Here is a 17,991-nt window from a genome sequence, read left to right as displayed (position 1 = left end):
ATTGAGTTCACTTTTCACTCACCCTAAAATTAAAATCTTCTAAAATCCTCCTTATTTTAGTTAATGCCCTTGGATTTAATTTAAAAAAAAAAAAAAGGGCCAAAAAATTCCAAAATCCTCCCCAAAGAATGAAAGAACATCCCAAAGTCCGACCTATTTTGACTTAAATACCCTCAACCTCTGGCTAAACTTTGTATTTCTCATGCCCTTCACCCACTCTGCCTCTTCTGCCCCCGTAATTCCTCAATCTCCCCTTTGCCCTTCCCTAACCCCCTTTCTCCTTAATTCCCGATTTTCTCCCGGAACAATCCCTGCCTTGCCCTTCTCAATTTTACCCGCCAAAACAAATAAATTCCCCACTTTTCAAAATTTCCTTCCTCTTCATTTCTTTGCAAACTCCTAACCGATTTGGTTACCAATTAAAACCCTAGTTTCTTCTTCAATTCCGGGGTGTTTTCTCGCTTGTACGCTTTGTTTCTTGTGTTTTTGGCCAATACCCACTTCGTTTCTGGGCTTCTTGAAGCTCTTTTTACTGTGTTTTGAGGTCATTTTGTTTTTGAGTTAAGGTTTCCAGTTCGGGTTTTTTTTCTTAATCCAGGTATTTTAATCTTCATTTTTGCGGATTTCCTTTGTGGGTATTTTGTTTTGAATGTTTTCAATTGATGGGTATTCTTATTTTTGTTAATTTGATGGTTTTTTTTAATTTATTTTTAGTTGAAGTGTTTTAAAGCTGTTAACTTTGAAGATTTTCAATCAAGCTGCTTACAACTTGTTTTTCCCTCTCTGTCTTTGCCTGTTTCTGTTTTAGGAAATTTTTAGTGATTTTTATGGTGCTTTGATTGATGGGTATTTCTTATTTTGTCTTAAAGTTGGTATTTTATTCAGTTAGTTTAGTTTCAGAGTGCTAGCTTAATATCTTAGATGAGTTTCCAAGTGGTAGCTGCTTGAAGGCTTTCTCTTTTCTAGTTTTTTCCCCATATTTTGGGAAGGATGTATGAAATGGGAACTTATATTTGGTTAGTTGGAACTGAGGGAGAAGGAAAGTGAAATGTTAGCTATTTGTGTGGATTTGTCAGAAGTTGAACTTATGTCTGGTTAAGAGATACGTGCACAAACTTTAATTGGTTTGGTTTGTTTTGACATATTATATAAAATTCTAATTGGTGTTAAGTCTATGTGTTTATTTGGTTATTCATTTCCTTAATATTTGGCTTTTCTTTCTGTTCATTATGTATATTGTTTTCTTCCTTATGTTGGTTGGTGTAGCTGGAGTTTCCAAGACTAAATGTTTTCTTGGACGTAATTGACGACTCCTTACTGGTTTCACTGTTCACTATTCAAGAAGTGAAAGATTAGCTCTTTGAGTGTTATGTGCATTATTCCAGTATGTTATGTGCTTATGTTTTTGTGATTGGTATACTCTCTTTCTTTGATCATTGAGATGAAAGCATTGAGAAAACAAAACTGACCTTTTGGTTTACATTTGCAATTTTGCAACAATAAGGCGTATTGGATGCATTTCTTCATGTCTTCTCACCTTATGCTAATCACTTGTCAGAGATTAGCCTGTTTGCTATGATTTCCATGTTCATATGATCATTCCTTTTTTTCGTATTGTAATGGTGGTCTTTCACCTGGCAGGTATGTGATGACATAGATGGAAAATCTGTCTGCCTGACTATCATTTTTTATATTCGGGTTGTGTTGTTCCTATACTGTGATTGATTTATTCAATGGCTAACCATGATCTGATACTTGGACAAAGCCACAAGTTAGCATTGGGGCAGAATCAGCCACTGGTTATAGGCCATAATCGTAATTTGGGGCTCACCCAGAACCATGATTTGGAATTAGGACAAACCCATGAGCGTCATTTAGGCTTGGGACAGGCCCATGATCATGACCTAGGTTTAGGGCATTCTCATGATCATGAGTTGGATTTAGGGCAGAGCCATGACCAAGAAGGGGATGTTGGTCACAGTTATGGGCATGATAACGAGTTAGCTACTGATCAAAAACCTGACCAGGGTGACCATGAGTTTACTTTATCAGAGAATAATGCATTGGTTGTTTCAGAAAGCCAAGAGCTTGATGACAACTTGGAATTGGCTGTGGATGACAGCCAGGAGATGGGAATTGATCCTGCCCGAGATTTGCAGCATTCCCAGATTGTAGTTAGTCTCCCTCTTGTCCTTCAGGCTCGGAATTCAGATCCATGTTATGAATTGGCAATTGGGCAAGAGTTCCCGGATGTCATAAGCTGCCGTAGGGCATTGAGGGATACTGCTATTGCCCTTCACTTTGAAATGCAGACCATAAAATCTGACAAGACTCGTTTCACTGCCAAATGTGCGAGTGAGGGATGTCCCTGGCGCATACATGCAGCAAAGCTCCCGGGTGTTCCAACATTCACAATCAGGACCATCCATGAGAACCATACATGTGGAGGGATTGCTCATCTTGGCCATCAACAGGCCTCTGTGCAGTGGGTGGCAAACTCTGTGGAGCAGCGATTAAGGGAGAACCCTAACTACAAGCCGAAGGAGATATTGGAAGAGATTCACCGGGTTCATGGAATCACCTTATCTTACAAGCAAGCCTGGCGAGGCAAGGAGCGTATCATGGCTGTTATGCGTGGATCTTTCGAGGAAGGGTATCGCTTACTCCCTCAATATTGTGAACAGCTTAAGAGGACAAATCCAGGGAGTATCGCACATGTCTATGGAAACCCAATAGATAACTGTTTCCAGCGTCTCTTCATATCGTTTCAGGCCTCAATTTATGGTTTTCTGAATGCTTGTCGACCACTCCTGGGGTTAGATAGGACATTTTTGAAAAGTAAGTATCTTGGAACTTTGCTTTTTGCTACTGGTTTTGATGGTGATGGTGCTCTGTTTCCTCTGGCATTTGGTGTTGTTGATGAGGAGAATGATGACAACTGGATGTGGTTTCTCTCTGAACTTCATAACCTGCTTGAAATTAATACAGAAAACATGCCAAGGCTTACAATTTTGTCTGATAGACAGAAAGGCATTGTAGATGGTGTTGAAGCAAATTTTCCTACTGCTTTTCATGGATTTTGCATGCGTCACTTGAGTGAAAGTTTTCAAAAGGAGTTCAATAATACAATGCTTGTCAACCTTCTATGGGAAGCTGCTCATGCCCTGACTGTAATTGAATTTGAAGCAAAGATTCTTGAGATTGAAGAGGTATCACAAGATGCTGCATATTGGATCCGAAGAATCCCACCTCGATTGTGGGCAACAGCCTATTTTGAAGGCACACGATTTGGGCATCTAACAGCAAACATAGTTGAATCGCTGAATTCTTGGATTTTAGAAGCTTCAGGGCTTCCAATAATTCAGATGATGGAATGCATACGGAGGCAGCTTATGACTTGGTTCAGTGAACGGCGAGAGACAAGTATGCAGTGGACATCAATACTTGTGCCTTCTGCTGAAAGGCGTGTTGCGGAGGCCCTTGAACGTGCACGCACATATCAGGTGCTTCGTGCTAATGAAGCTGAATTTGAGGTTATATCTCATGAAGGGACAAATATTGTTGACATTCGCAATCGCTGTTGCCTTTGTCGTGGCTGGCAGTTGTATGGTTTGCCCTGTGCTCATGCTGTGGCAGCGCTTCTTTCTTGCAGGCAGAATGTTCATCGGTTTACTGAGAGCTGTTTCACTGTAGCAACATATCGTAAGACGTATTCTCAAACCATTCATCCGATTCCAGATAAAAGTCTATGGAAAGAGTTATCTGAGGGAGATCCAAATGCCAACAAAGTTGAAGTTATCATCCACCCACCAAAATCACTTAAGCCACCCGGTCGACCACGAAAGAAGCGAGTTCGAGCAGAAGACCGTGGCCGTGAGAAGCGGGTTGTACATTGTAGCCGTTGCAATCAGACAGGTCATTTTAGAACAACATGTGCAGCACCAATTTAAGCTCTGATTTTCTAGAAAGCTGATTTGCTGCTATAGAACTTGGGTATGTCCCATCTATGCAAAATTATTCTTGCTTTCTTTGCTTGTTCAGGTAGTATTTATTAGGTATTAGATTTGCAGGTAAATGCTTTGTTCTATTTCTGTCATTTATGTGAATTATGCCCTGAATCAGCTATCCACTTATCCTATACGAATGCTCCCTTCAAATACTATATATTATTGAGGATCTCTCTCGTGATTGTAGCTCTTAATACTATTTTCTCTACTTGATCTCATTTGCTTATGTGTATTTTCTCTGCTTGTTGCCCAAACATATTATTTTCTGAGCCAAAAACAGAACATATTATTGATCCCTGTTAGAAGCTGCCTAGACAAAAATGAAAAAGAAAGAGATTCTGATATCATTTAATACTAAGTGATTTAGAAGCACCATATAATAAATCATTGAATTAATGTTTCTCCTTTTTATATGCCCTTAAATTTATTTGGCTATACATTTAATTTAGCTTTATTTGATTAGTAGGTGAGAATGAATTCTCAATGCATCCTCACGATGTTTTGGACTAAACCCTTAACAAACATCCATTAATAGAAAAAATCATTTGCATTCTCTATGGCAAAATTTTCTTTTACATATAGCAAGAGAAACTTAAAAAAAATCTACTTAACTAATGTTACTTGGCACAAGATTTTTCATTTTTTATTAGTTGAAAAATTAGAAATCATATTTTCTCTTATGGAACACACAAAAATATTATTAAAAACTCCTAATTATGTTAATATTCGATTGGATGTTAACACCTAAACAAATTTACAATACTCAATTATCCTATTGAATAAATCAAAATAAAATCATTGGCTAAGTTGGAAAAACCCCATGGGATTCTTGATCCTGTTCATGACCTATTCAACACGGTTTTGCAATTTTCTTTCTTTTTTATTTGAAGGGCCTCCATGAGAAAACTAAGAAACAAAACGGTCAATATTGGTAAAAAAAAAAAAACCCAAAATTTTTCACATTTCAGTTGGTTTAACTGTCAAATCAAAGCAATCCCCCGAATTTCCCGACAGTGACATCTTTGTAGCTTCCAATTATCCTCATTGGTCGGTCTCCTCTTCAAAACTTTCCACCGTTGGTCGGTCACATAATTTCTTCACCTACAAGTCACACCTATCATTAGCACTACAAAAAAATAACGTTTTTTTCAGAAAATAAAAAACAACCCATTTTCCATTGATCGTCCATAAGCATTTATTTCTCAAAAATGGAGAGAAATAAAGTTAAAAACAGTTTTTTTGGTTTTTTTAATAAAAATAAAACTGTTTTTGGCTTTTTGACAGTGAATTTTCTCTGGAATCTTTGCTTCTTTTTTTTTTTGTCTTTCTTTTACTTTCGGTTTTTATCATTTTCTAATCAGCAGCCGACTTTTTGGGTTTTGTCAGCTGTTTTCTCAACTTTTTTTATTTTCACTTTTTTTTTTATAAAGAACATTTTTCCTTTTATAAAATAATATACAACGTGTACTCTTTGTTGTTTTCTGTTTGGTTTATATAAAACTACTTTAACTTTGTTTTGCTTCGTTTCAGTCTCTCTTTCTTCAATAACTGTTACATGGGTTTTGTTTTTGGTAATGAATTTGAAGATGGGTCACCTTGATTAGACGCTTTTTCTCTGAATTCTCGGTGGTTTTTTGGTTTTCTTCCTTGAGTTTCTCACATGAACAGGTCAGCTTTCTCTTTTTACAACTTATAAAAGTTTTCTTTTTCTTTTTTGCCTTGGAAATATCATAGTTTGACTTGTTTATACAAACCGATTTATGTTTTTGAATGATGTTAATATGATTTAAGTTTTATTGAGGTGGTATTGTTACTGGTAGAAATTTTGGATTTTTGATGGATTTTGATTAGACCATGTGTGCGTGAGTATTGATTGAAAGTTTACACTTTTTTGTTAGCTTCTGATTTACGGTTCATGCTGATGTTTTTGTGTTATTGCTTATGGTTTTGGTTTTGTAAAGTTCTTTATCCATGGTCCATGTTGATCCATCAAAAGGAACGAGTTTGTTGTCTACGGCTATAAATTTGTTTTGCTCTTATAAATTTGTTTTGTCAGTTTATGGTATATGCTATTTGTTTGTGTGCTTATTCGTTGAAATGCTGCATTCTTTTTCAATGATGCTTTGTAGCTTCCTTTTGTGAATGTTTTTGGTTTATATTGATCTTGTAAGACAGCTCAAATTTTATTTTTGTCCGGAATTTGTCTCATTAGGTTTTGATTGGATGCATTTATAGTTTTTGTAGATATTGGATTTTCCTTGAGAAAAGAAATCGTTTTATCTCATTTTATGATGATATACCTTTGTAGCTTTTGATGCAGGATGTATTGGTGTTAGTATCTTTTATTTGGTTTGTTAATCTTCTATGAGAAATGCATTTTTCTCACGCTTGAGTTTGTTTTAGTATGAGAATTTAGTTCATTAGTTTGTTGTTTGAGATATATTTTGGCAATTGTGGCTATTGATCCTGTATTGGAATTCATTATTTGAACTTTATTGTTGTGTCATCCACTATCTCTTGCATGCATAGATCTTCCATGAGAACTGGTATCTGGGATTTTTAATAAATGCATAGCGGCATTCATGCATGTTGTTGTGAAGAATTTCATGTCAAATTTATCTATGAGACTCAGACATATAGCTTCATCAGTGTATCCATTGGCATCTGAGTTGCAATTATTTTATTTTACTTAGCAGAAACATTTGCTTGTTTGCAGTTGCTGCTCTGTCTTTTATAGGTATATTTTTTCATTTCAAAATCTGGTTCCTCCATTGGTCTTATCCTGGAATAAATTATTTTGAACTTTGCAGCAATTAGTTTCTAATTTGGACTGTTTTATTGTTCATGGAAATTGCTCTTTATAAATAATGGCTGATTTATTAGTTTTGTCCATTACCCTTTTATCTTTTCTCATATCTCTGTGGATCTTTATTTATTGGCAGTATTGAATCTCGCCTTGGATTATTGATTTCATTTTGGGAAGATTGGACTTTGCTTTGTTTCAAGCAGTCAGATCTTGTTCTGAAGTTACATACTTTTCTGGGGCATGGCTAGTGGGGGGATTTCATCTGTTAACTCAGAGAAAATTTCCCATCAGTTTGCTAGAGCTTTATCATCAGCCTTTCTTGAATGGCTGCTGCTTTTTATGCTTTTTATTGATGCTATAATTTCATACTTAATCACAAAATTTGCTCGTAAATGCAAATTGCAAACCCCATGTTTGCTATGCTCAAGACTCGATCATGTTTTTGGCAATGAAAAACTGAAATTTTATTGGGATCTGGTATGTGGTGATCATAAGTTGGAGATTTCATCCTTAGTCTACTGCCATGCTCACAACAAGCTTGTTGATGTTCATGGAATGTGTGAAAGTTGCCTTTTCTCATTCGCTACAATAAATATGTCTAATGCTGAAACCTATAGATTATTGGTCGGCAAGTTGGGGGAAGATTCTGACTGTGTTCTTGAGGAGGATCCATCATTTGAGAATCATAAACTTGGGCAGTCAACTATAAGGCAGTGTTCTTGTTGCAATGAGCCATGGATGCCAAAAGGGTATTTCAAAACATTGATACAGACACAATCAACTGTGTCTCAGGCTGCTGAATTTGATCAACCTTTACCAGTTTCCGTACAACATGGTCAGGATGACCTGAACAGAAGTGACAATGCATTTATTTCAGTTAAAGCTACACATCAGAGAAAAAATGGGCCTGATCCTTTATCTCATGTAGGATATACAGAGCTTAAGATTACTTCTGATTCTGAATCTGCAGTGTCTACTGATGCTGGTGATGAGGAAGATGCTCTAATTATCCAAACTGATCATCTACAAAGAGATATTGTGGATCAACATGTGCAGCCAGAGTCTTGTACTATTACTATGTCAGACGATTTTGCTTCAGAGAAATTCATGGATCCTGTTTCTGCTCCTAAGCCTTCAATTATCATCTCACAGTCACAATCAGACATCATTGAGCCTCTTGGCACTAAACCTGTGGAATCTACTGATCCAAGCGGACATGGCTTGGAGGAACTTAATTGGAAGCAAGCCAGTAGCAAACCTGAACCCTCTGCATCTTCTGAGTTTATTTCTTTTGATGATGTCCAATTATCATCAATGGGTGAGGAAGTTTCTATTGATGTGTCAAAGGAAATGAATTTTAATTCCCTTGATAAGGTTCCTGCATTGTCAAATGCCGGTGAAATTCCTTTTCAAGGTTCAGAAGACAGTAAGATTAGTTCTCTTGATTATGTGTCTTCATCATCACTAGGCAACAAAACTCCTGTTGAATTGTCAAAGGAGAGTAAGCCTATTTCCATTGATCATGCTTCTCCATCAAATTTTGTTGCATCTTCTGTTGAAGAATCAGAAGAGTATAGTAAGTCGAACTCCCTCATATTTTGTCTGCTCTTTCTTTTTGGTTAAATTTTGCATATGAAAACAAAACCTGAAACTATCGAATATTTTTATTTCACGAATTTGAAAAGTGCTGTATCATTATATTCTCTTCGCTTGTAGACGCCGTGAGCATGTGAGCCTCCTCTCACATTCTCTCCTTGATTTTTGGTATGAGATGAATCCATTATTTCGATTTCTTGCTTGTTTTATTACTGAATTAAGTTGAGTGGTTTTACATTTGCAGAGCATAAAAAACAAATTTTGTGGACAACCAAAAAAAAAAAACATTTTTGTTTTGATTTATGTAATGACTTTTCCGTATATGTCTTCTTTGGTTCAAATGTGCATTCTGAAGAACCTTCAGTTTATTTCTGCTATAATATTTTGAGGTGTGATAAATAAATGCTATAAGGTTCAAGATGTGTGTGATGCATTTCCAAAATTAAGGTATTATTTTCCAAAAGGAAGTCCCTGAGAAGTTTTGGAATTATAAATTCTCAAATATCCATTACATTGGATGCTTTGTTCTTGCAGAAATAACCATCCTACTTGTATTTATTTGTTTGATTTCTATCAGCTGCTTTGATACCCCAAACAACTTGCATGTTATGGTTAATCTCTGTGACCTTTTTTATTTATCTAATATTTATGTCACTAGGTATTATGAGAACTCTTGAAGTTGAGAAGAAATCTGTTACAAAATGCGAGGAAATCTGCAAATCGAGAGAACATCCGCTTCCAATACCTGAATCACCAGTCGAAAGCAACCATGTTGCAAGTGACACTAGCATCCTATTACCCAATCCATTGGATCTAAGCGATGCTTATAAGTTAGCTGTAGGTAGTAGAGGAAGGCAATTGTCTGGTTTGCTTGTTGAACAATGGATTGGAAAAGATTCTTCTAGACTTAGCGAGGATCTAAGGGTCTTATTGTCACAGTTATCTGCCACTAGAGGGCTGGAGCAATCAATGAGCGATGTAAGTCCTAAGATTGCTGTAAGTCCTAGGATATCTATAAATAGTGACGAATTCAAGGCTTCAGATTCTTCAACATTTAATGGAATACAGATACTTCAAAAGAGGATCTCCCTTGAGAGAAATGAGTCTGGTTTGTCTATAGATGGAAGCATTGTTAGTGAAATCGAAGGTGAAAGTGTGGTTGATAGGCTAAAACGACAGGTTGAGCATGACAGGAAATTGTTGAGCACTTTGTATAAGGAATTGGAAGAAGAAAGAAATGCATCTGCAGTTGCTGCAAATCAAGCAATGGCCATGATTACTCGACTGCAGGAGGAGAAGGCAACACTCCACATGGAAGCCTTGCAGAACCTCAGAATGATGGAAGAACAAGCCGAGTATGATATGGAAGCACTGCAAAAAACAAATGACCTCCTTGCAGACAAAGAGAAAGAGATTCAAGACCTGGAAGCTGAACTAGAGTTTTACAGGATGAAGTTCCCCAATGAATCGATGGTAGCGGAGATAATGAAGTCAGCCTATGATTTGAAAGCAAGACAGGGCACAGTGGATAATTCAGACGCTAATGGGATTGGGGAAAGGGCAAGCATACACAAAGAACCAGTTAGCAATGAACCTAATATCTGCTCTAGAGTTGAAGAAACAGATCAGTCATTCAGAGACAAACAAGGGCACCATGAAGAATCCATTGTCAGGTTATGAAGAAGGGTAGCATGAAGAATTCATTCCTTGAGCCTTTATGTACAAACATTATAAAGGTGACCAGTTGATGAAGAGTGGCCATCAATGTACAGAATTGCAGAGATTGTTTTCTTCACAGGCAGAACATAATATAGGACGTGATTTATACAGTATGGTTTCCCTTTATTCCCCCCCTTCTTTTTTTCCAGGGGGTTTCCATAGCTAGCTGACATTTATTTTGCATACCATCAAAAATGGAGTTGGTGAAATTATTTCTTTGTTTTATTCCCATTTACTTTTTATTCTTCTCTTGGTAGTCTGAGTTTGAAGTCCCTTTTTTTTTTTTATCTCTAGTGATTGCATTTTGTACAAGGTGTGCTGTTGAGTGTAAAGCTAAGGTTGAAATAATCAATCAACCCAATAATGTTGTAAATCAGAACATATCATCAATTACAAAGTTTGCTATTGATTGGCTTGATTATTCAGAATTTTGATCCCCATATTTTACCTGAATGTGAATGTTTTGCTGGAAAACTTTTTTTTGCCATTCCCCTTCTCCTATTCTAGTAGGTTTTGGCCTCTTTTGTTAAAAAAACAAAAAAAAAAAACTTTTTTTCTTAATGCAAATAATTATTTTTAGTAAAAAGAATGTCATAATTTAAGGATAAAAAAAATTACAATTATTAGATTTAACTTTTAAATTTATTAAATGTCATCACACACTAAGAGTTCAAACAACAATTTTTTTAACATCATCCCCTATCTTGGAATTTGTCAATTTTCTATGATTTTATCTTTAATTGCCAATTCTAATAAAAAATAATAATTTTTAAAGCATAAAAATTTACATAAAACGTGTATGGAATTATAAACATTTTTAAAGGTCAATCTTTTTTACAATTCAGTTAAAGGAGTAATATTTGGAGGAAAAAAAAAGAAAATAAGTGTTGTTTCTAATTATCCAAACTTTATTCCATCCTGCTTATGAAATACCTATTAAAAAGGGTACTAATAATATATTTAATGCATGAACTGAAATTTTAAAAAGGAAATTACAATAAAAGAATAAAACAGTTTTTTTTATTGGAGGCAGATCACAGAATTTAAAAGATATATATAAAAAAAAAGGAGCCCATGGGACAGACAGGGTGGAGTAGGAACGGAAGTAGTGGTGCAGTTGTTGTTCTTTGCATCCAATACTCTCTTCTCTCTGTCTCTCATCAATTTTCCAAAGAAAGTGAAAGAAAAAATCCAGTGAAAGTGACAAGAAAAAGACAAAGGAGATGCTCCGACAGAGGTCTAACACTGTGTTTTCGGGTTCCACCAATGAATCAGTCTTTGCTTTCAGACCATCTCACTTTCGTTCTCCGCCACCAACACCTCTCCCACTCGGCTTATTCTTCATGGCCACTGCCGCCGACGACCATCACCCCCACAAGCTTCAACTCCGTCACACTTCTACTTCCAAGTTCTCCAATTCCATCCTCGCTTGCCGCCCCTCACGTGACTCTGACGAGACCATCTCCCCTTTCAGGTGTTTTGCAATTTATAATTCATTTTCTAACTCTTGTTTCCTTGCCTTTATGTGTTTCCAATGAAACGAATGAACATAAATTTTGGGTCTTTTTTGTTATTGTAAATTATTTACATTCAAATGTTTATTATTATTATTATTATTATTATTATTATTATTATTATTATTATGTAGGACCAAATTTGACTTCTTTGACTAGAACTTGCTTCTATGTATTTTTTCTTTTATGTACGAAGGATGATGATTCCCCAGTTCATGGACTATCCGAAATGGTTGTTGGTGTATTAGGAGGAGGCCAATTGGGTCGTATGTTATGCCAAGCAGCTTCCAAATTGGCCATCAAAGTCATGGTTTTGGACCCTTCAGAGAATTGCCCGGCCAGTGCCATTGCTTATGATCACATGGTTGGAAGCTTTGATGATAGTGCTACTGTTAAAGAATTCGCGAAAATGTTCAAATTTAAAACTGAATTTATGGTCTTTCTTTGTTAGAAATGAAGTATTTACATTCATAATCTGTTTCTCGGAAGTTAGATGTGGAGTTTTGACGGTTGAAATTGAACAGGTGGATGTTGCCACTCTAGAGAAACTTGAGCAACAAGGAGTGGATTGTGAACCTAGAGCTTCTACCATTCGAATTATCTAAGTAATTTCCTGAGTAGGCTTGTTTACTTGGAATTGTTTTGTCGCAAGCTTCACAAATGTCTGTAATAAGTTGCATCATTTTTCCTCTTCCTTTGATGCTTGAAAGGTTGCTAAGTTGCTCTAGTTCTCTGTTTTATGTAATACATAATTTTGCTTTCCAGATGAATTTATGAAGCTGTATGTGTATTTTCTATTTTACAGGACAAATATCTCCAGAAAGTTCATTTTTCCCAGCATGCCATTCCCTTTCCTGAGTTTGTGGAGGTTGTCTTCTATTTTTAAGGAGTTTGAAGGCTAGCTATTGAGTTTGAATTATTATTTGGATTATTGATTTCTACATATGGATAAACAGATTGATGGTCTTGAAGGAGCCAAGAGAGCAGGTGACCTATTTGGCTATCCTCTTATGATAAGAACAAGAGATTAGCCTATGATGGGCGTGGAAATGCTGTTGCAAAGAGTGAAGAGGAGCTTCCTTCTGCAATAGCTGGTAAGGGAGTTGCTATTAAAAAGGAGATTTTTATAGCTTTTAAGTATTAACTTGAATTCATAATGGCTTTTTCTTTTTTTGAAGTCATAGGATTTCCCTAAATATATGCAAAAGACCAAAATGTTGCTTGTGGCCTTATAGTTTCCTTGACCATTCCAAATCTGTCAGGCCTCATCTCAGCTGCAATTTATATATGTGTTGACTGTATTTAATAGAAGTGTCCTTTTAGTTTGATGCAGATGTTCATATGGTGGTTTTCATTTGAGACTAGAGAAGTTGTCTTCTTTTCTTTCCTTTTCTTTAGTAATATCTGATTTTGACCTCCAGCCAGTTCCTTATTCTTCCTTTTGTCTTTCAAATTTTATCTCTTGAAGTCCATTTTGCAACTTGGAGTGTAAACTCTTCTTTTCATTGTTCCATTTTGAAGAATTTTCATTTTGACTGCAGCTCTTGGTGGATTTGATAGTGGCTTGTATGTTGAGAAATGGGCTCCTTTTGTGAAGGTATATGTCTTGAATGTACCATTGACTTTTTTATTATCTATTTTGCTTCATGATCTTTTCACTTATATATTATTGACAACTTAATGCTTTTGTTTGCTGGGATATGTTCCAAACTGCCTGATTATGATATATACAGATGATTATTATTGAGTATAGATATGGTTCTGAACTAAACTGATATTATTTTTAGGAGTTGGCAGTCATTGTAGCAAGAGGAAGAGACAACTCTATCTTGTGCTATCCAGTTGTTGAAACTATTCACAAGTAAGACATTCAGTTTTTACTTGTTACTAGTCATTGACCTTTCTTTTCTCTTCATCTGAATTTCATTTATGTGATGTTATTAACATATGAGGAGCTCTGCAAGTCTTTAGATATGATTGTAAACTTGTGGGTTCTTATAGGGAAAACATATGTCACATTGTTAAGGCACCTGCTAATGTGCCATGGAAGATCAGAAAACTTGCAAATGATGTTGCATACAAAGCTATTAGTTCATTAGAAGGTGCTGGTGTCTTTGCAGTGGAGTTGTTTTTAACGAAGGACAGTCAGGTGCAGATCTGCTATCTTTATCAATTTGTAATTCCACTCATACATGGCCAACATGATTTAGCAATTCCTGCCTTTGACTGACCTATCCTTGTTTCAACTAGATTCTACTGAATGAAGTAGCTCCCAGACCTCAAAATAGTGGGCATCACACAATTGAGTCCTGCTATACATCACAGTTTGAACAGCGTTTGGGGGCTTTTGTTGGTCTTCCTCTTGGTGATCCATCCATGAAAACTCCAACTGCTATCATGCACAATCTACTGGGTGAGAATGCGGTTAGTTCCTTCTCTTTTCCTTCTCCATAATTTCCATGTCTGTCTTCTTTTGTGTTTCTTATGATAATCTAAAATTACTTTGTGCATGAGTAATTATTTATCAAAGTTTGTTGTTTTCCTTGTCCTTGGGTACATGGAATATTTGACCAAGTTCTGAGCTATGTGAAAAAAATTTATGGTTTCAGGGGGAGCCTGATTTCAAAATGGCTCATCAACTTATAGCAAGGGCGCTGGGGATTCCAGGGGCAACTGTTCATTGGTATGATAAGCCAGGTTAGGTTTGTTTCAAGTTTCTTCAGGCTCATTCTTCTCTCAGTCACACACTGTCATATTAATTGGCTGTCATGATGATTTTTCTAGAAATGTGAAGGCAAAGGAAGATGGGTCATATAATTCTTGTTGGCCGTTCTATTGGTGTTTTGGAAGCACGACTGAAGTCAATGCTGAAGGAAGAAGGTTCTGAAAATCAGAGTGAATGTCAGTTGGCCTAGAGCTGATGGTTGGACTTTAGTTTCGTTGTTAGTTGTTTGATTTTTGTTACTCCTATTGAATGCAAATTTAATGAAAGATCCAGTCAGAAATATGCCCAACATAACTGAAACTGAACTGCATAGAGATTAGAAACTATGGTTGGTTGGTGCTACTAACATTTTAAATATATGTTGCTTTCCTTTTTTTGCTAAATGCAGTTGTGCCACATGTTGGGATCATAATGGGTTCTGATTCAGATCTTCCAGTTATGAAGGATGCAGCAAGGATCTTAGATATGTTTGGTGTGTCTAGTGAGGTAGACATTTTATAGCTTAGAATTTTTATTTTAAATGACGCTTTTTCCACTTTGATTCCATTGATTAATTTATTTGCAGGTTAGAATAGTCTCAGCGCACCGGAACCCTGAACTGATGTTTTCTTATGCCTCCTCTACTTGGGAGCGAGGCATTCAGGTTATCATTGCTGGTGCCGGTGGTGCATCTCATTTACCAGGCTAGTTATTTAGAAACTACGATTTAACATCATTCTCCAACATACATCAGCTGTCTCAGTGACATTAATAAGGTTTGTTTTTAATTATAGGTATGGTAGCTGCACTTACACCGTTACCTGTTATTGGAGTTCCTGTCCGTGCTTCTACATTGGACAGAATCGATTCGCTCTTATCCATTGTGCAGGTACACACGAACTTGTACTTGACATTACATTTTCTGAATGCTGGATGTTTATTCACCTTTTCATGATGCAGATGCCAAGGGGTATTGCAGTTGCCACGGTTGCAGTCAACAATGCTACAAGCGCGGGATTGCTGGAGGTCAGGATGTTGGGAGTTGGTGATGCTGATCTATTGTCAAGGTAGGTTCCCCTCTCTCTTTATAAAGATACGATGGATGTCTTCGAACTTGAAACATTGTGAATTCTAATTTTTGTCTTGTTTACACCAATTTTATTGATGTCAATGATGTGGCACACTTGTCATCGGCAGGATGAGTCAGTATCAAAAAGACACAAGGGATGATGTCTTAACAAAAGCTGAGAAGCTACAGAAAGATGGTTGGGAAGCTTATTTAAGTCCTTGAGTAACGACTTGCTCTGATTTTTCCTGTTCCTTTTGGAAGTTCTCCACAAGCTGAGGAGATCAAATACCAACCCTGTTATGATCTTGGTATTTACATTTGGATTGGGACACCACAACTACAACCTGACCAAACATGAGTGGTAATGGCATTGTATCAGTCGGAAATAACAGAAAGTAAAAATATAAGGGAAGAAGAAAGGGGAGAAGTGATGGGAAAAAACAAGTGAGGGGGCAAAGGACAAATCTTTTTACCCTTATGTTTTTGTAAGAGCATTCTTCTTTCTTTTTTTTCAATTAGTGAATGGAATCCATGTACTTTTGTGGAAGGAGGTGGAGTTCAGTAACTTGTTAAATGTTATGGAGATTAATCACATGCTTAAGAAATTGATTTGTACTGATTTATTAATTACAGTTGCAGTAATACAAAAAGATGATTTTCTGCAAAAAGTAACATGCAAAAGAGAAATTTATGCCTGATGTCCAAAAGCTGGAACCAATTAGCTGGAATATGCTCACAAGTTCCAATGGTGCTTTCTTCCAGGTTTTTTTTTTTTTTTTTAATTTCTTAGAGAAATTATTTTTATTGTTGTAATAATAACACATTATTCAGGGAAAATGAAAAGACAAAATTCCAAACTAGATATTTATAATTTGGTAAGGTGATGGGAAAAAGTTGCAATACATATGAATCATTTCATTAATTTTCGTACTTGATTTTAGTTCATGGATCAGGTTAATTGTCAGATTCACAACTTAAGTTTAATTCGGATTAGGTCTCGAATAATGATTTTTAAACTCGGGTCCAGATTTAAATTATTATTTTATCAATAAAAAGTAGTTTTTGTTTAATTTTAATTTTAAAATATGTTTTTAAATGTTAATATACTAATTTTAAAAAAAATTAATATTTTAATATTATTTTAAATAATTAACAAATTTATTCAAATTCAAAATGAATTTGAGTTAGATCTTACAAAATTATCAGTTAAACTTAATTCAATTTAATTTAATCCATAAATACCTCTACTTTAAATAAAAAAATATTAAGTATTAAACATTTAACCAAATACATTCCACATTGTGAAATGGATTCGTTCAATTTTAGATTGTACAATTGCATATAAACTATATATTAGGCAATAAGCCTACAAAAATAGTGTTCAGACATCAAAATATCTGCCTGGAATTACTTATATTTATTTGAAGTTACTAAAGAAAGGTACACGTCACTGCTCACCAGGTCTATCCAATAAAATATTCATAAAAAATTATCTGATTATATAAATATCATATTTCAAGTATTAAAAAAATTTATAAATTAAAATTTAATTCAATTAATTTATATAATTATTTTTAAAAATAATTTTCATTTAATTTAGACTTCGAAATAATAATACCGGCAATTTTTTTCTCTCAAAATTATGATTTTTTTATTAAAAAAATTATTCGTTTATTTTTCAGTTATCAGATTTTAATTAATGAAAATTATCAAGTTCTGCTCATAGAGATAAAAAGACAGATATCATAAATATAAGTCAAAGCATGCAAAGATCTTTGTCATGATGGCTTTCCAGAATCCAACATTAATTTTCTAGGTGCTGAGATTCACTGTTAACCATAATAATATATTTAATATTCATCAACATGATGCATAAGCTTAGAAATCTTTGTCAGTATTCATGTATTCCTCATTCAAGTTAGCCCATATCTTGATCCCATTTTCCATTTCTTGTATCCATGTGAACAAATTAACATAAATTACCAAACCCATGCCAAAAAGAGCCTTCCTCCAACCAAGTCAACTTTTTTTTTTTTAATTTCATACAAAGGAAAAGTTTGCATCAACCAGTGGATCACAACCCTCAATTCTAATGAAATCATTGTGAGTTTGTTATTTTGAATTAAGATTAAAACTTTATTATTTTATTATAATTTAATGTTAGATTTTATTGAAATTTTATTATTATATTATAATTTAATGTTAGATTTCATTGAAATTTTAATCTTTTGTTCTCATTTTGAAATCAAAATTGAGATATTAACGAGTAAAGTATGAGACGAATAAAATATTTTTCATATTCATCTTTAAATTTTTATATTATATCTACTTTTATATGTATATTCAATAAGTATTTCAAATTTATTTCATTCTTATTCTCGCGGGTATTTATTAAATATAGATAATTTTTTTATTCATAACTTTTTTTTTTAAAAAAAAAAAAATTTATTTTTTAGTTTTTTATTTTTATTTTGTATATTTAGATAATTTTTTTATAAATATATATTAATACATATTTTTAATAAATATATATATTAATTCTAATTAATTTAAAATAATAATTTATATTATTTAAT

At 34.7% G+C, this 17,991-nt stretch overlaps 3 protein-coding genes across 12 annotated transcripts; all 3 read left to right on the top strand.

Annotated features, from left to right (window-relative positions):
• The first annotated feature begins 229 nt into the window (after positions 1–229).
• On the top strand, positions 230–10,556 carry LOC111277162 (myosin-binding protein 1-like). 4 transcript variants are annotated; one of them, XM_089763989.1, is made up of 3 exons: positions 230–598; positions 1,642–3,993; positions 6,950–7,075. In XM_089763989.1, exon 2 carries the CDS (start codon positions 1,734–1,736, stop codon positions 3,948–3,950), a length of 2,217 nt encoding a protein of 738 aa, XP_089620115.1. In that variant the 5' UTR covers positions 230–598; positions 1,642–1,733; the 3' UTR covers positions 3,951–3,993; positions 6,950–7,075. The 4 variants fall into 4 exon arrangements, with proteins under 4 accessions (XP_089620115.1, XP_089620116.1, XP_022719131.2 ...); XM_089763990.1 differs by lacking the exon at positions 6,950–7,075 and adding an exon at positions 5,538–5,675; XM_022863395.2 differs by lacking the exons at positions 230–598; positions 1,642–3,993 and adding exons at positions 5,531–5,675; positions 9,068–10,556 and having other exon boundaries at positions 6,950–8,389.
• Positions 10,557–11,202: 646 nt separating this feature from the next.
• On the top strand, positions 11,203–14,344 carry LOC149518235 (phosphoribosylaminoimidazole carboxylase, chloroplastic-like). Its single transcript, XM_089763448.1, has 10 exons — positions 11,203–11,571; positions 11,839–12,053; positions 12,136–12,205; positions 12,448–12,510; positions 12,661–12,736; positions 13,184–13,239; positions 13,430–13,503; positions 13,644–13,791; positions 13,893–14,066; positions 14,252–14,344. The coding sequence occupies exons 1-10, from the start codon at positions 11,203–11,205 to the stop codon at positions 14,342–14,344; spliced, it is 1,338 nt and encodes a 445-aa protein (XP_089619574.1).
• LOC111277161 (phosphoribosylaminoimidazole carboxylase family protein / AIR carboxylase family protein) lies at positions 11,948–16,229 on the top strand. 7 transcript variants are annotated; one of them, XM_089763993.1, is made up of 15 exons: positions 11,948–12,006; positions 12,167–12,352; positions 12,448–12,510; positions 12,599–12,736; positions 13,184–13,239; positions 13,430–13,503; positions 13,644–13,791; positions 13,893–14,066; positions 14,252–14,339; positions 14,427–14,543; positions 14,756–14,853; positions 14,933–15,050; positions 15,141–15,235; positions 15,307–15,413; positions 15,544–16,229. In XM_089763993.1, exons 10-15 carry the CDS (start codon positions 14,447–14,449, stop codon positions 15,635–15,637), a joined length of 609 nt encoding a protein of 202 aa, XP_089620119.1. In that variant the 5' UTR covers positions 11,948–12,006; positions 12,167–12,352; positions 12,448–12,510; positions 12,599–12,736; positions 13,184–13,239; positions 13,430–13,503; positions 13,644–13,791; positions 13,893–14,066; positions 14,252–14,339; positions 14,427–14,446; the 3' UTR covers positions 15,638–16,229. The 7 variants fall into 7 exon arrangements, with proteins under 7 accessions (XP_089620119.1, XP_089620121.1, XP_089620118.1 ...); XM_089763995.1 differs by having other exon boundaries at positions 11,990–12,006; positions 12,167–12,247; XM_089763992.1 differs by lacking the exon at positions 11,948–12,006 and having other exon boundaries at positions 12,094–12,247.
• The last annotated feature ends 1,762 nt before the right edge of the window (positions 16,230–17,991 follow it).

The sequence above is a fragment of the Durio zibethinus genome, chromosome 7, assembly GCF_047325235.1.
Source record: "Durio zibethinus cultivar Kanyao isolate XHJ-2024 chromosome 7, ASM4732523v1, whole genome shotgun sequence".
In the NCBI taxonomy this organism is placed as follows: Eukaryota; Viridiplantae; Streptophyta; class Magnoliopsida; order Malvales; family Malvaceae; genus Durio; species Durio zibethinus.
This window is presented reverse-complemented; position numbering and strand designations above follow the sequence as displayed.

Bases quoted from the DNA above. Each gene is read 5' to 3' on its own strand.
- LOC111277162 (XM_022863395.2), top strand. From the start codon at position 7,054: ATGGCTAGTGGGGGGATTTCATCTGTTAACTCAGAGAAAATTTCCCAT. The intron at 8,390-9,067 runs GTAAGTCGAACT...TTATGTCACTAG, and splicing joins TGAAGAATCAGAAGAGTATA to GTATTATGAGAACTCTTGAA.
- LOC149518235 (XM_089763448.1), top strand. From the start codon at position 11,203: ATGGGACAGACAGGGTGGAGTAGGAACGGAAGTAGTGGTGCAGTTGTT. The intron at 12,054-12,135 runs GTTCAAATTTAA...CTCGGAAGTTAG, and splicing joins GTTAAAGAATTCGCGAAAAT to ATGTGGAGTTTTGACGGTTG. The intron at 12,737-13,183 runs GTAAGGGAGTTG...TTTTGACTGCAG, and splicing joins GCTTCCTTCTGCAATAGCTG to CTCTTGGTGGATTTGATAGT.
- LOC111277161 (XM_089763993.1), top strand. From the start codon at position 14,447: ATGGGTCATATAATTCTTGTTGGCCGTTCTATTGGTGTTTTGGAAGCA. The intron at 14,854-14,932 runs GTAGACATTTTA...ATTTATTTGCAG, and splicing joins TGTTTGGTGTGTCTAGTGAG to GTTAGAATAGTCTCAGCGCA. The intron at 15,414-15,543 runs GTAGGTTCCCCT...TGTCATCGGCAG, and splicing joins GATGCTGATCTATTGTCAAG to GATGAGTCAGTATCAAAAAG.